The 16,727-nt window shown below is 35.1% G+C and overlaps 1 protein-coding gene across 1 annotated transcript; it reads right to left on the reverse strand.

Moving 5' to 3' along the window:
• Positions 1-623: 623 nt before the first annotated feature.
• LOC103721231 (integrin-linked protein kinase 1) lies at positions 624-15,410 on the reverse strand. Its single transcript, XM_008811351.4, has 11 exons — positions 14,826-15,410; positions 13,812-13,886; positions 7,165-7,281; positions 5,365-5,459; positions 4,308-4,428; positions 4,127-4,206; positions 2,068-2,127; positions 1,875-1,996; positions 1,706-1,791; positions 1,513-1,628; positions 624-1,348 (listed from the first exon to the last, which is right to left on the reverse strand). Exons 1-11 carry the CDS (start codon positions 15,207-15,209, stop codon positions 1,228-1,230), a joined length of 1,377 nt encoding a protein of 458 aa, XP_008809573.2. The 5' UTR covers positions 15,210-15,410; the 3' UTR covers positions 624-1,227.
• Between the last annotated feature and the right edge of the window lie 1,317 nt (positions 15,411-16,727).

Raw genomic sequence — 16,727 nt, forward strand, 5'->3', positions numbered from 1 at the left:
CTAAAAGCTTGTTTTAGGCATTTAGTTCCAGTGCTGATTTTGATCTTCATACAAGCTTTATTGAAGCAAGATTTCATTAGAAATCATATCGAGACAGTTTCAATGCTTTTTCCCCCTTTCCCATGTACTTGCACTTTAGAACCAAATGGGTGGCCCGAAGTATTTCTTTCTGGCAATCTATAGTTGCCAGTTGCTAGTTTTATTATATTCTTTACCAAAAAAAGCTAGGATTATGTTATTTTACTTGAGAATGTTATTGTTTTGACAAAAGGGACCAGGACTAACGAGTTGCCCGTATCATGATGTAAATTAGCTATAAAGACCGATGATAATGAGGATATGAAGTTACCGCTGGCCATGCAGGCAGATGTGAATTTCAACACAAAGCCCGGTGTCTTACTGTATGTACAACCAGTGGAAACTGGCTTTCTTACTGGCCAGTGGACAGTGGTGCTGCCCATCTCTTCTGGGGCACTATAGATAGAATAATTTCCTGTTGTCTAAAAGGTGGAGTGCTGACTTTCTACAGCTTCACAACTGGTTTAGTTGGAAGTTTGCAGGGACAACAGGAACAGTGAGCTGAATAGGCTTGACCTTTTTACACTAAAAAGAAAAGCCAACAATTGTATAGAATGATGCTGTGATAGAATTGTTACAATATCGAATTGTAGAAAGCTGAAAACATATTTACACAAAAATAAACCTTATTATCGTAAAACGTCCCATTTACAGACCAGCACAGCATTGCAAGCAAACCAACATCTGTTTGGTAACATTTTCAAGATCTCAATGTACAAAAAGAATACCTTACACAGAAGAGAACCTAGCAAATTTTACAGAGGAATAAGCAGATTTGATGACCTGTTCACGGTTGTGTTGCAATGACAGATGATAGAGAGGGATGAGTGCTGCTGATGTTCGGTTGACAACTGACAACCAGAGTGCTTGCTGGGGCTTAATAGCTACCTTGATCTATTTTTGACAAGCATGCCATCCGAAAATAAGAAAGTGAAAATTGGAAAAAGGAAAAAGCAGGGAAAGATGGGGAATAAACTCCACTTTTTTGCAAATGATGGCCCACGGCAGAGGTGTCTCATCAGCCACTATGCCAATTTCCATCAACAAACATTCTGCGTCTGCTGCATAATTAATTGCAATACCACCAATCAAGGTAGCATGCCCAATGATGCGCAAGAAAAAACATAATCTACAGGGTAAGAAGCCAGGTTACAAAATGTGCCAGTGATGCTCTTGCGGTAAGATCTCCTTGATTTTTTCAAGCCTCTTGAGTATCTCTAGAAAAGAGGGCCTCTGGTTCATATCAGCAGACCAACACTGGCTTGTCAACCTACAGAATTCAAAAACCCAAATCTTAAATGTCACATGATGCATTGAGAATATTAGCTGAGGAAAATGATCAAAGGTTAAGGGTTACAAAACCACCGCTGGAATAAAAAAATACAGTAACTAGTTGAAGTATGAATGCTGTTCAATAGCTAAATTTGTCCATACTCTTTCAATTCTTGAACATATCCTTTTGCTCGAAATGTTGGCCGGTGTCCGTCAGCCGCATATTTTGCACCTTCATATGCTTCATAGTTTGAGAATGGGGGATCTCCTTCAAGCATCTGCAGAAGCACAGATCTGTCAAAAAGCACAGAGCCTAAATATTTGCCAATCAAGTGCTATTTCGAAGGCAAATTACCTCATATAATATCATAGCAAAAGAGAAAACATCGACTTTCTTGTCATATTTCCTGTGCTTGAATACTTCAGGAGCCATATATCGATCTTGGGTTCTCAAAGAACAACATGAAAATCAGTCCCAAATTCATGATATTATTAAATCTGATAAAATGGGTCTAAAAACTTACAGCTTCCAGTTTCTCCAGTCATCTTGTACATGTCATGAGAGTTCTGGACTCTTATCAGCTTACTTAGTCCAAAATCTCCGACCTTCAGATGGTCTGCATTGGAGTTCACCAAAAGGACATTCCTGAAATTAAACTAATGTAAATCAGCTCTATGCCCAATCAAAAGCATGTAAGAATCAGTGATTGAAGTTACCTCGGTTTTAAATCTCGGTGAATTATAACATTTGGCTCACTATGAAGATATGCCATGCCCCTGTAAACACTCGAAGGTCAAATCAACAAGTCAACAATGATGCAAGTCAAACAAATGTATGAAAAGAAAAAATTGAAGTGGCAAGTTTTAGCGTTCAAGGATATGTCATCCACATAAGTAGAGGTGAGAATCATGTAAACAGTGTTTTTAGCAAGCAGAAGAGTGATGGCCCATGCAAGAAAGCCATTAAAAAGAAATCAATAGATTGGTTTAGAAAATTAGGAGTGAGCACTACAATATCTGCCCATCAAACCAAAAAAATAAAAAGAAAAAAGAAAAAAAAATGAACGACCAAGCATAAATTGTTACAAAAGAATCCATGAAGCCTGGAATCCAAGGAAGCGCAGATCCAAAAGCATTCTGATGGGAGATATATGCTTGGGATGGAGTTGAAGGCATTAACTCTAACAAGTGGACAGGAATGTGCTCCAAAGACAAAATGCAGACCAAGAACATCAGCAAGGTAGTCAATGCATGTTGGACAAAATAAGGCTTCCATCAAGACGAGCAAAAAGAAAAGAGAAAGGGGGAAAAAAGGAAAAGTACCCAGACGACTTGACCAGAATCAGGAGTAGGTGCAAGTGCAGGGTTTAGGGAAGCGAATATTCAAAAAAACCTAGTATTAAAAAAATGCTTAGGTAGCAGGTTATATTTGAGTTATCAAGAAGTTACATAAGCAGATACATTACCCTAAATAGAAGCTTCCTGCTACTTAGAACTAGTCAAAGGAAAAGACAATAACCATCACCTTGTGGGTGCTGCCCAAGTCAAAGAATGGCTGCTACAGTAAATGATGGGTCACACTTGCATGCAAGTCTATATACAACTCCAAAGACAGGTCTAAAGCACAAAGGGCAAAGAGATATTTGTAAATTTGTAAAAGGAACAAGCTGGTTAAGAATGGGATGAGAACTACTGTAGTGAAAAATGGACAAAAGGGAAGATATTAGCATGTGAGTTACATCTAAAATTTGGCCTGAAACATGAAAAAGAACTTAGGAGTTATGAACTTCTAGGATTATTAATGTGTTAGATCAGGGTGGTTTTTGATGATCTAGCATACAGACTTGACCAGAATCCAACCTAACCTGCCAGAAGGTCAATATTGCTTGATTTATACCCAATGGCAACCCAGTCCTAGTGACCCATCGCAGCCAGTTTCGCCTAAAATATTAGAACACATGACCATGCATATGAGTCCTTAAATAAAAACAGAGAAGGCAGACGGCTATTTGAAGACCACCATCTCAGTAAGAAAACAACCATATTGGTCCTTAATCCACTAAAATACAGCTTGAAATAAAAAGAAAAAGGTTATAACTAGTTAAGAAATATAATAAGGGCTGCCTCATCTCATGAAGGGGAGGGGGGTAAAAGTAGTTAAAAAAAGTGAAAGTATCACAAGTCATATCTCCACAAACCATATTTTAAGTAATCTCTATTTTCACGTCTAATACAAAGAGGAAAAATCCAATTTAATTCATTGGCATTTCCAAATTGTAGCCATGATGAGCTCAGAGAGAGAGAGAGAGAGAGAGAGAGAGAGAGAGAGTTGTGGCAGCCAAAAAAAAGTTTGAAAAATAAGGTTTCTTTCAATTATTTGTTATTCTCCTTTTACCCTTCCCCAGTCTTGGTCATTAATGTTTAAAGTGGATATGTAGGAGTATGCAGTATACCAACATACATTTAACTTAGAACTCTATAAAATAATAAAAAAATAGTGGGATATATCAACATGATAGGCTGCTAGATCAACTATTCCACCTAATCTTCTATTCCTGTATCAAGAAAGTATTTTCATTACATGACAATTGATGGTACAATTTGCAGTTTACCATTACCGATTAAACATAAATGGAATTGCAGTTAACATTAAAGTGTGCATACAAAGAATATTTCAGCATATAGTGGATTTGTCCTTTATATTTACAATTGCTTCTATCTTGTTAAGGGAGAATAGCACTTCTATTCATGCCTAAGAAAATAAAATCCTATTTACCTGGCAATATCTAGCGCAAAATTAACAGCGGTCAATGGAGTAAGTGAGCCCTTTTCTTTCAAGAACTGATGAAGATCACCCTGTAAAGAAATGTAAATAAAGCGTTGTTTCAGAAACAAGAGAATGTTACAAACTCTTAGCTAACCAAAAATTAGTTTTAGACAGATATTATCATTCAAACCCCTCGTAGATACTCCGTTATTAGCATCAAAGGTTTCCTTTCAGTGACTGCTCCAAGGAACTGGACAATATTGGGATGGCGCAACTTCACTAGCAAATTAACCTCATGCCTGAAATCTTGGCTGAATCATGAGAATGAGAGACTGTTAAGATATGCTGTTTCTGCTGGGTTAATTTTACTGCATGTGATATGATCCCACTGAACAAGATAATAGATTTCCAGTGCTTTAGTTCCAGCACATCCTCATTCTTGGAAACAGGAAAAACAAAAGTTGCAGATTTGCAGTGATGCCCCTAAGGCAAAGTTTCTCAATTTAAGAATTTTTAAATATTTTATTTTATCATTTCAGAATACGCCTAACATCCAGATAAAATATAAAGAACCTGATAAATCTAGCTTGAAATTCCAGTTCAACTTTTACCCATTTACACTAGTTCAACTATGAGTGTTGCTTACATAGTTTTCCTTTTAATAAAATATAAAATAAAAAAGCCAAAGCCAATTCACTATAGCTGGTTATATCATAATCTATAAGGACCTTTATATAATTATTTCCAGCATTACAAAGTTGAAATATGGGTAAATTGCAAAGGGAAAAATTCATAATGGAAAAAGCTAGCAATAAATCATGAAAATGTTAGAGAAAAAATAAAAACAGAGAAATCGATGGATGCATACGAAAAAACTCTTGATAAAAGAATAATTTTAAAATATTTTAAATCAATTCATAACTGCAAATTCATTTTTTTACTAATTAGTGAATAATTAAGGGGAAAAATTAACAAAAGATATGATATATCTTTTGGAGGGTTATGCAAGTACATTGAGGGTATATCATAGTTGTGATTTGTGAATCTTTTTTATTTCAATGTTTTGAAGCATCATGCATAAAGCATACTATTACCAAACTAATCAATTATACTAAGTTGAATTGTGATTCAAAAGTTGAGCATTTATATCCCAAATAAAATTCTACATTTATGCATTTAAAAAAAGGGCCAATAATCTATCATATCAAAATTGTGTATCAAAATATGAAAACGAAGAAATGTCTTACATCACCAATCTATCTTCTGATAGAGATGGAAGAATCCGTTTGACTGCCACTGGTGTTCCACGCCAATAAGCTTTTAAAATTTCGCCAAATGAACCCTGCAATCATGAGCTATTATTACTAAAAGAAAACAAGGAGGAGCAATATAGTAAACATAGACTAAAAAATTACAAATAAAAGTCTCAAAAACTAATTTTGATTTGATATGATTCGAATGACCTGTTGCTTAATAGATGTATCTTAAGAGAGAAAAAAGGTTCATATTGGATCATATGCATTATATTTAGATATTATAATATGACAAAGTTCATTGAAGAAATAATTTTCTCGAAGAAAAGTTTAACCATTTGGAAGAAAAAGCAATCATCCAGCCAATTATTCAGCACAATCTTAAGATTAAAAGCAAGATCAACTCCAAACTCCCCACAGCTAAACTCGTACTGATGAATAACCAACCCACAATGAATAGGGAAGGTATAGTAATGCTATGAATGACCTAGTATCGAATACTGGTAATAATATCAGCAAAAGAACATTGCTTCCAGACATTCTGAGCTCCAAAAATTTTTGTACATTCAAAACAAAAAAAGGAATTTGACTCCAAACTCCTCACATGACCATTGTTACCCATATACTACAAATTTTAGGCTTCTAGAATTGCTCATGCTTTGGGACACACATTTGTTGACCAGTTATGATAAATCTTTTTGCTTTGGCATGAGAACATCTTGTGTCATTAGTACTTCACCTTTGCCATATGTCATCTCATGATTCTTTAGGACTGCAATAATTCGTGACTAATAAATCTCTAAGACCACATTTTGAAAATGAACATTAGACTGTAAAGTGATGCAAATAAGGTTGGCCAACCTAAATGGAGCTTGAAGCTTATAGATAAATAGCAAATGCCAACAGCTCATCCAAGGCAGGCAAATATCCAGTGTACAAGCAAATATTTCTTCTGACTTGCCGCTTTATTTTGAGCCTCTTGCCATTTATGGACATAAAGGTGAAAATTTAATTGGACCTTCATCAGTTTACCCTTTATTCTTGCAACTTCTGTCATTGCTCTATTACACTAGTTTCATACTCGATCTTCCTAATGGCATCCACATTTGACAGTTGCTAAAGAACTAGAGGATTTCTTTCCATATCAAAATACCCAGGGTTTTGGATGGTCAACAAGAAGAACATTCAGATCATAACAACTGCATGGATTGGATTTTTGCAAGGTTGTGATTCAAAGAATGACCAAGTTGATATCAAGATCCAAATTTAGCCTGAGGTTTGCAGTTCCAAATGTAAATGAATAGCATTCATGACATCTCAAGGTTTTATACTAAGTATCTTCCTATGAACCTACAAGTCCAGTCCTGCAGGGATTAGCACATAATACTAAACAAAATATGCAAGGTGCATACAAGAATAAACCGACGCACTCATATTCAACAGAAAAATGTGCTATCGAGTGTAGCAGATAAGTTTGAAATGCAAGCTAAGTCTTTTGCAAGGACAAGTTAAAGGTAAGCCTTTCGCAAAGACAAGGTAAGCCTTTTTGAGCAACAATTGTGTTTATGATTCTTAGCAATTAAAAGTTAAAGATACTGCTTGATAGCTATTAACAAGCTTCTAGCATTTAAATTGATACAAATAGGTAGGAAGGAACACGAAGCCTTCATAATATTTCAAGCTCTAACTTCTCAGTTTGTTCCAACTAATCTGAATTTGATTAATAAATTGATGTATGAGAGTCATTAACTGATGACATGATGAAATATAAGAAATATTAATAGCAGAAAAAACCTTCCCAATTATGGTTGAAGCCGAGAAATCCAACTCAGAGGGCTCTATTTCCCAGTCACACTTGTTCGGAAGAGGAGGTGGAACAGGTTTTGGTTCAAAATGACTGCCATTTTGTCCCTGCATCACATATAGAGGTAAAAACTTACTTATAAAAGCTTAAATAGCAAAAAGAATTAAAACATATACTACCGCAAGAGGAATGCAAACGTCATGAAAATCATCATACAACAGTATGATGTTAGGCTTCACAGATGGAGCAGCCAGTAGCTACCATTGGTCTGAGATAATGAAAACAAACTAATTATATATTCAACAAGCTAGTTTGAATTTGCTAAAGCTACTACCATCCTGTTGGGGCACCGGAAGATCTCATCAGCCAATAAGATCTTCCCAGCAGTGTTTTGCCGATGTTTTTGTTCTAAAATTATGATGGCTGGGAAGCGGCTTACAGAGATTGGTTTACCTGGTTACATAACTAATCCTATTTTTAAAGATCAGTTAAATCAACTTGGAAAAAGATAAATTTATCCCTGAAAGCACCGATTAGCTGTGGCTATCAGCAATCACGAATCTCTTTCAAAATCTACCTCCTCCATCATTTTTTTCGAAACAAAACTCAGGGAAGATCTTATTGGGCCGATAATATCTCCTAGCATCCAAACAGGCCCTATTGCATTTAACTATATTTATAAACTGTACGCATGTGCAAAGCTATTAAACAACAGAACAATCTATAAGAAGCCTCAGAACCCCATTACTGAATTATATATAGTAACAAACACTTCCAAAATTAGCTTCTCAGTGACTTAACAGTTGACTTGAAATTTTTTGCATGGTTCTTTAATAATAGATTTGAAGATTTACCATGGAACACTGGATCTTCCTTCGCCAATCTCTGCCTATGGATTTAATTTCCACCTTAAACAGAGTTTTTCAGCAAATCTTCACTAAAATATGGTAACTTGTTAGCTAGTGATTGAAGTCCTTGATAAAACTCAAAAAGCTATGAATATTTTTAACAAATTTTCCTCAAGGACTATAAATTTAATATTGGATCATCAAAGATTCATATGATCTTCATTTCCTTCTTTACTTTATTACACCCTGACTGTAACTATGGAAGTTATGTCCTTACATAAAAATACATGATATTTTGGTAAACTATTATCAGTGCCACTCATAATGATCTAAAACAATTAACTACCTACTAACTAGAAATTATGTATCGTCACTTATATGAGGAATTGAAGAAGAGGCATCCAAATTGCATATCTTTTACAGAATTCGTAGGTATTTTTGATGGTGCAAACATTGATTGGTATGTGGTTTCTGAAAATTTAAAACACACATGCACAACATCACACTCTCAACACAAGCATGCTTCTATTGTTCCATTCTTACTCCAACATACCCATGTACTACCAGTTAAAATTTATAAAAACTTCTTATTTTGGTTTTTTTATCATCTTAGTTATACTGCAAACTTGATAAGAACTTAGTTCCATATATCAAACCTTGTCATCTCCCCTCTTAGTCTATTCAAGTTTCCAGGAATATATTAGGATTGCTGCTGTAGAGTTGATGTAAAGCAATCGATCTACATTTGTATTAATATCCAAAATCAATTTTAGATAAGAGAAGAAAAGACAATAATTTCTGGATCTTCTTTGATTTCTGAAGTCCAAGTAGAATCCACAACAACAGGCAGCACCCAGCCCAAAATCGATAAACAATCTTCTAAGAGGAGAAAAGATGAGAAGCATGAATGTATTTTCTGTGAATAATAATCAGTACTATAGATGAAAGACCCCTTTTGAAACCCTAGAACACCAATCAAACATGGGTTCAAAAAAAAGCAAAGGACTCTTTCCTTACTTTTTGTAAAGGGTTTTTTGCTTGTATACCCTTCAAAATATACAAAATTGTATGAATACTCTCGTAAAATTACTATTTGCATGTATACCCTCATAAAATACTTGTTTGGCGTATATACTCTTTTGTTTCTTTCTTTTTTATACATGTCCCCATACCATCTAACGCCGTTAAAAAATAAATAATTTAAATTTAAAATAATTGAAATACCCTTACAGGTAGATGTGCAAAAAGAAAACTTTACAAAAATACACATGCAAATAGCAACTTTGCAACGGTATTCATGCAATTACGCATATTTAGGAGGGTATACACTTAAAAAAATTCAATAAAAAATGATCAAAATTCAGTAAAGATAATTCAATTGTTCTTAATTAAAAAAAAGTAGCAAAAAAAGATTAATATTATTATGTCATATGATCTCATGTTAATATCAACTCTTATAGAATGAATCATGTTGCTTTTACAAAATTCTTGCCTCAAAAACAAACAACTCAACATTTTCAAATCATAAAAAATATTTTACCAATCTAAGCATCTATAATTAATTAAAATTTAATATGCTTTAATCTTTTAAAAATAATGAAGAATATATAAATGTTATATATTTAATAATGATAATTATATCAAAATCAAATGGAGAATAGCATTACCAAAATGATCACTTAATATTCCAACTTAACCGAGTCATGATCTTAAAAAAAAGAATAATGTGGCTCAATCTTTTTTTGACTTATCGATCCAATTGAATCATAAAAGATTTAGCAAGTTACAGCCAAGTTTGATCTTTTTTTTAAAATAAATTTTTGAAATGCATACCCTTCTAAATATGAGAAATTGCATGAATACCCTTGTAAAGTTGCTATTTTTTGCATATCTACCTATAAGGGTATTTTAGCCATTTTAGTTTTAAGTCGTTTATTTTTTAACGACGTTAAATAGTACGGATACACATGAAAAAAAAAGAGGATATACATGCACAGAGTAATTTTATGAAGGTATTCATGCAATTTCATATATTTAGAAGAGTAGACATGCAAAAACCCTTTATGTAAAATGACAGAAAACAAAGAAAGGAGTTGATGCTATAGGGTACTCATGTCATGCACATGAAAAGTTTCCTTTGCCATGTGGTGCAAGGGGATTAGAGCAAGTTGCAAGAACTGGTTAGATACAAGGGGACATTAAGTTTGAGTTGTAATGCCAACATTATATGAGCCCAGGGAAACTTTTCATGTGCACTAACATGCGCCCCAAAGCATTTATCTAAAAGAAGAAAGTTCATTTTAGACTAACAGCCAAAATGGGAAGGCCAATTGGTACCTCCCTTGGCCAAGCCTAAGAAAACAGTCGTCCAACACCCAAAAAGTGGTGGGAAGACCATATAATACAGCCAGCGCCGTTAGACCTTCATATAGTGGTCAGCCATTCCTTTAACTCAGAACTATAATTAAAAAAACTAGATTAACAATAGATCCAAAAGACCATCTAGAACATCTAATCTTGGCATTTGATCAACCAAATAGCTAATATTCACAAATTAAGCTCCCTAAATCTCTCATGCTATTTGATTCATAGGACTCTCAAAATAGTAAACATAATAGAATGGGAACGGAAGACAAGGAATCAGAATCACCATTCCTATTCTACTTTTACTTCATCTCATATTTTTACTTTATATAATCTGGCACTTTGATCTTTGTGCTATATATTTTATTTTCTAATATATATTTTTGTGTTGTTGTAATCAATTTCCTTTGTTCAACTTAGTTATCTTCATGTCATTTTTTAATATGTCATACAATTTGGAGTTTTATTTCTATCTTTTTATTAAGTTTTTATCCTTCAATGTGCATTTCACGGTTCTGTTGGCTGATAACTTTTAAGTAACAATATCTTAAGGCATGATAGTTACTACTTTATCTCTCTACTTCTCATCCTAATGAAATGATATTCTTTTCAAACTTAAATCACTCACTTTTATTTTATACCATAAACCAGTAACTAATTCATAGCAAAAATCATTCATTTGTGTTTTATACCATAGATGTTCCTGAATTGTTTATACCAAAAATACCTTACACTCCATTTCCTTTGGGAATGACCATTTCTCCCATTTAATTGTGGAACCACGATTCCTTTATTTAAGGATGGTGATTCCAAAGATAATGTGATTTTGTTGCTTATAACATAAAGCCATAAAAAAACATCAGAATGGGGCAAAAGCTGGAATTCAATCTATTCTAAACCTCATTCTGCCAACCAAATGGAGCAATAAAATTTTAACTCGGAACCCCTATCGAACTGTAAATGTATTCAACTAAGCCATGGCAGAGAGTGTTGAAAAGTTATCTTCTTTCACCAAGTTCTTTGCCTTTTGCTAACAAGGCTTGATCTTCTATCTTGGCAGCGTCAGTTGTTCCATGTTGTAATAGCTTAAACTACAAAAAACAAAGTCGGTCTTCCTAACTGCCATTTAGATTCATAGGCATCATGACTACTCTCTTTTTGTCCAAAGTTTTCTATGAAAATAAATTGGCCAAAAAAATCTTCGAGGGTGGGTGCACAACAAGTTGACAACCAATTATAAGAAATTAATTAATTTATCGATGCCTGCTTGCAGAATCTCCTTGGTAGCCAACCACCATCTTGGATGATTAGTACGAAGAGGTCATACAAGAAATGAGTTTAATAATAAAATGTCAAATTCATAACTCAAAAGTATCTGAAATGGCCAAATTTGGTCATCACAGTTGTTACAAGTTGTCAATTATAATAGCTGGTTGAAAATTTTAGTTATAACGGCATGCCATGTGTTTTGACACTCCAAATAACTCTATTATCTAAAGCGTAGAAATAATGAAACTATGGCCCTTATAGCATGTATTTGGCAGGAAAAAATGTTTAATTTTTTATTCTTAAGGAACAACTTTTCGCTTGAAAGGAAAAAAACACTTAATGCTATCACGATACAAAGAGGGTATCATTATACCCATATCCATATTTGTTTTTAGTTGACAAATATGGATATGGATATGGATTTCAATAAGATGCTAAAATTCATATTCGTAGTCATTTTAAACATTGATACAAATTGGATATTTTCATACAGATACAAATGTGATATAAATTGAATAGTTAAATTTTATGAACCACTAAATCATAGATATCACTGTAAGAAAGGTAAATTGAGTTAAAAAATGCATCAATTGTCACTTATTTTCCTTTAAAATTAGTGAAATCTATATTAAGACTAAATACAATTGCAAACAGAACCGGATGTTCAAATACAAATTGCCTAGTTGTCTATCTATATCCGTATCTATTAAGTTTGGATAGATATGGTCATAGATATGGATATTAGTTGGATGCTGAAATTTTTATCCATATCAAGATAGATTTGGATATGGAGACAGATCGGGACAAATATTATCTTGTCCATTTTTTGCTTAAACTTCCACTGCTTCCAACAAATGACTAGAAAAAGTGAAAAGAAGATATTTTTATCATAGAAAGGGAAAACCTAATAATCCTATGTCACTTAATGGAAAGGTTACCAGAAAAAGGCATATAATCACCTTCACGGCTGTCACCAAAAATGTTGGATAATAGTGATGAGTGGTAGAATATGATGATGGCAACACAAGACAAAGATATATGAGTGTGGATCTAAGAATAGAGGACATGCTGGTTGGAGTGGAGATGATAATAATCAAGAATGATGAATTATTAGGAATGGTGGTTGCTGTGTATGAGGCTAGGTTGTGCCAAAAAATAGTGGTATTGGTCACCACAATGGAGGGTGGATTGATGCCATCATGTTGTATGATGGAAAATGGAGGAACATGGTAATGGAACAAAAGAAAAAGAGGTGTCGAAAAGGATGTTAATAGCATTATAACCAGATGATGAGTGTCAACCACAAAACTTGGAAGAATGGTTTGAGTGACCACCCCAATTGATTAGCTCGGATCATGCAAGCCTAGTACTGACACACCGAACACTAGGTTAGCATGGCACCCATTAAAAAGCTTTTTAATTTTTAAATGGAAAAGACCTTTTAAGGTTTTTTTTTTTTCAACATGTCATAGTACATGCAATGCCAGCCAATCCCATGCTAGAGGCACTTAAACCCTTCTTGAAATTAAGCTATTGAAAGAAGGGTTATTGGTCAGATCACTTCCTCCTAGGGCTACAGATATTATATAAACTCAACTATGTGTCTTGCAAAAGAAATGCCTCTCCTTATCCTCCTTGAAAATATATTAGAATATAGGAATTGTATGGGAATTAATGAAAATAGAAAAAATAATGATCATGCTTTCAGAAAAAGGCTATATGAAAAACAAGCCAAATGCCTATTTATTACTTGAAAAACTTAGAATAGCTGAACAAATACAGAAAACTTTAAATGAAAAGCGAAATGACATAGGATAGACACATTATATAAAACAGGAGGGAGAGGTAAAATGCTATTTAGTAGTCAACTTGACTAAATAACAGGCCAAGTTCTTGCAGCCAAAAATGAATTTCCTTAAATCGGTATACAATGTTAGGCCAATCCTTGTTTCAAGAGCGAAACAGACTATGAATTGTTTGCTGACAAAAAGAAGTATATGCAATCTAGAAATTAATTCTTCCACTTCAGAAGAAACCACAGGAAACTTTTAATAATATTATCAAGATTAATACTGTAAAGCATATAATATGTACAGAGATACAATGATGTAACACTAACTGGTATTCAATCCTATCCAAAATGAAAGTGAACTTACAAAAGATAAGCCGCCATATGATTTTAACAACTCAATCATGTTGTGCTTCTTAGCTCCTTCAGCATCAGCCAATGGCTATGAACAACAAGTAACAATTTAGCAAATCAGACACATATAGGGAATTTAACAATCACTCTAGCATTCTAAAACAACGGTCAAGATATACATGAAAAGTTTAGAAATAAAGTATTGCGACTTTCAAACTATACAATCACTCTAGCATATAGTGAATGGTCCATAGGAACATGTGTTTCTTCAATATGAATCAGGACAATTTTTTTTTTTGGTTAATATGAAGCACAAGTCATTAATACCATGAGATTTCTTTTTATGATGCCTCTTTTCCCAAAAAATATCTGAAAAACAAATGTTCTTATTCTTAAATGAATTTCATTTAAAACTTATAATCATAGTAATTGAATTTATTTTCTTCCTCGGCTTTACATAAAAATGGCCTAGATTAAAAATTGTCTCTAAAATGAATGCTTATTGATTAGTTACTTTGCTGGTTTATTAGACAATATGCTATTTTTGCAAATATAGACGTTGGCTTTTCACTTAATAAACAGTCATTCTACCATGTGAGGATACTGATGCATTAGAAGAAAAACAGCAAGAGAAGCTATATGATAAGAAAAGAGCGTATACCAACAAGAGTCTCATCATATACGTATTCAATTATTCATCTAGAACTTGCTCTCGACATGCATGCTAAACGTGCCTATTCTAGTGGTTGAAACATATGAAAACCGGTTGATTCTGGACAAAACCCAGGCAAAGCGCTGTATAAAATCTAAACGAAAGATTGCTACAACAAGCAGATGCATTATGCATCCAATGGACTGGCGAAATTCCATCAGATTCGCAAAACCAAAACCATCTATCAAAAATCAAAACATGGACCAATTTCGCATCAGGACACCAACAGCAAAAGAATTCAGAATTCTATTCCATTAAAAGATGAATCCAATTCCATCAAAACTATAGATTAGATAAGAAGAATAGATATCGGACCGTGTTCTTCCATCGATCCTGGGCATTGACGTCGGCCCCGTACTCGAGGAGGCACTTGGCGACGTCGATCCAGCCGTGGATGGAGGCGACGTGGAGCGGGGTGCGGTTGTCGTAGTCGCGGGCGTTGACGAGTCCCGGGTCCTCCTCCAGGAGCTTCCGCACCGCCGACGCGTCGTTCTGGTGGGTGTGCCACAAGATCAGCGACGTCCGGCTCACCCTCGCCTTCTCCCTCTGCTTCTCCGTCGACGCCGCCGACGACGTCCCCGAAGACGTCCCCTCCGACCCGCCGCTCGCCTCCTCCCCTCCGCCGCCGCTCATCTCTCTCCTTCTGTCTAGCAGATCGGATCGATGGGACGCTCGCTCCTCCAACTTTCTCGGCGTCATCGCTGAGGCTCCGCAGGGAGCAACCCTCTACTGTTTTTATTTTGCCTCGAAGATGCCCTCCAAGAAGATAGAAAAATATCTTTTGCCTTTGCTTCGGTTCGGTTAATGGTCGGCGTCTCGCGCCGCCTCGGGAGTCGGCCGAGTCGACCTGGTCGGCGGATCAAGATCCGCCATCCAGTCCTCGTGCTCAAGGTTTGTTTTGGAGTTCTGACTCGCTCTTGCTACGGCTTGGGAGGACGGAGAGGGGGTGGGTCCCGGTAAGTTGTCGGCAAACGCCTTGTGACGTAGGAGTCCACAAATATATTCTGTTTAACTTTCTGGTTTTTGTAGATTGAATAAAATACGTTGCATACCGAAACATAAAGCAGGTTAGACTTCTGATCAGACTAATGTAGTAAATATGGTAAATAATACACATAATGTTGCATTTGAAAATGTATTGTATGTTCCGGAAAAATAATAAAAAGACAAGTTGGGTCTTGGGTGAGTAAAGAGAAAAAAATATAGGATTGTCCAAATTTTATTACATGTGGATATTTCATATGGTATAAAGGAAGAAAAGACATGGTATCCACTACATTTGATAAGAATTTTGTCACAATCTGGTTATTATTTTCTTTCTTGAGCTGATCTCATCGGATCAATTCGCTCTTTCATTATTAACTTTTGCATTAGCTACCCTTGATTTGATCTTGTCTAGCATCAAGACTCTACTGCTTCAAAATTAGACTAATAGAAGTTTAGAATGAACCTGCATTTTTTTGTGAAAATGCTTAATTTATTTGAAAATTATTGACTTATTTTTTTGATTAAGTGATTCTCTAAAATATGTTTAGCGAATAAATTGATTAAAAATTATTCTAATAAAAATTCATTATTTTTATTTTTATTTTGCTAAGATAGACAAATCATACATATCTAGTATGAGTTACATCCAAAAGAGTCAACAAAGAAAATATCTCAGAGTAGGGGTGGCAGGGTGGCGCTGACTGTCCACGGCATCTCGTCAGAATCATCAGCTAACAAAGGACGCAATCCAATCCACAGCTCTATTCACCTCGCGGTAAACATGGTTCCCCCAAAAGTGGTACACTCCTTAGCATACTGCCAAATATCCAAAAGTAGGTGTCTATACGCCTCTGAGGTTTATCCACAAATTAAGCTAATGACAGTGGCCATGTTGCCCTCCCGGTGGATGATATTCACCTGCAAACAAGATCTCGCATAACTGATCCTTGCTAAAGGCACCCTCAGCTTAGTTCCAAGGACAAAGGTGTCATAGATCCGATTCCTCCCCAGCAATGAGATGTAAATTGCGCCCTCTGATAACAAATCTAGCTCCTTCCCTACTACTGCCATCAGTTATGCTGTCGTCGAAGTTGACCTTGAGAAAACTCGGAAGTGGGGCTCCCAAGAGATGAAGATCATCCTGGCTACTGCAAAAGCTGAAAAGGAGTCCCCAAGTGTCCCGAGCTATCATAGAATCTTCAAGAGAGGGTGAATGATTGATTTCTGGTA

Source organism: Phoenix dactylifera, unplaced genomic scaffold (assembly GCF_009389715.1).
Source record: "Phoenix dactylifera cultivar Barhee BC4 unplaced genomic scaffold, palm_55x_up_171113_PBpolish2nd_filt_p 000051F, whole genome shotgun sequence".
NCBI classification, from domain to species: Eukaryota; Viridiplantae; Streptophyta; class Magnoliopsida; order Arecales; family Arecaceae; genus Phoenix; species Phoenix dactylifera.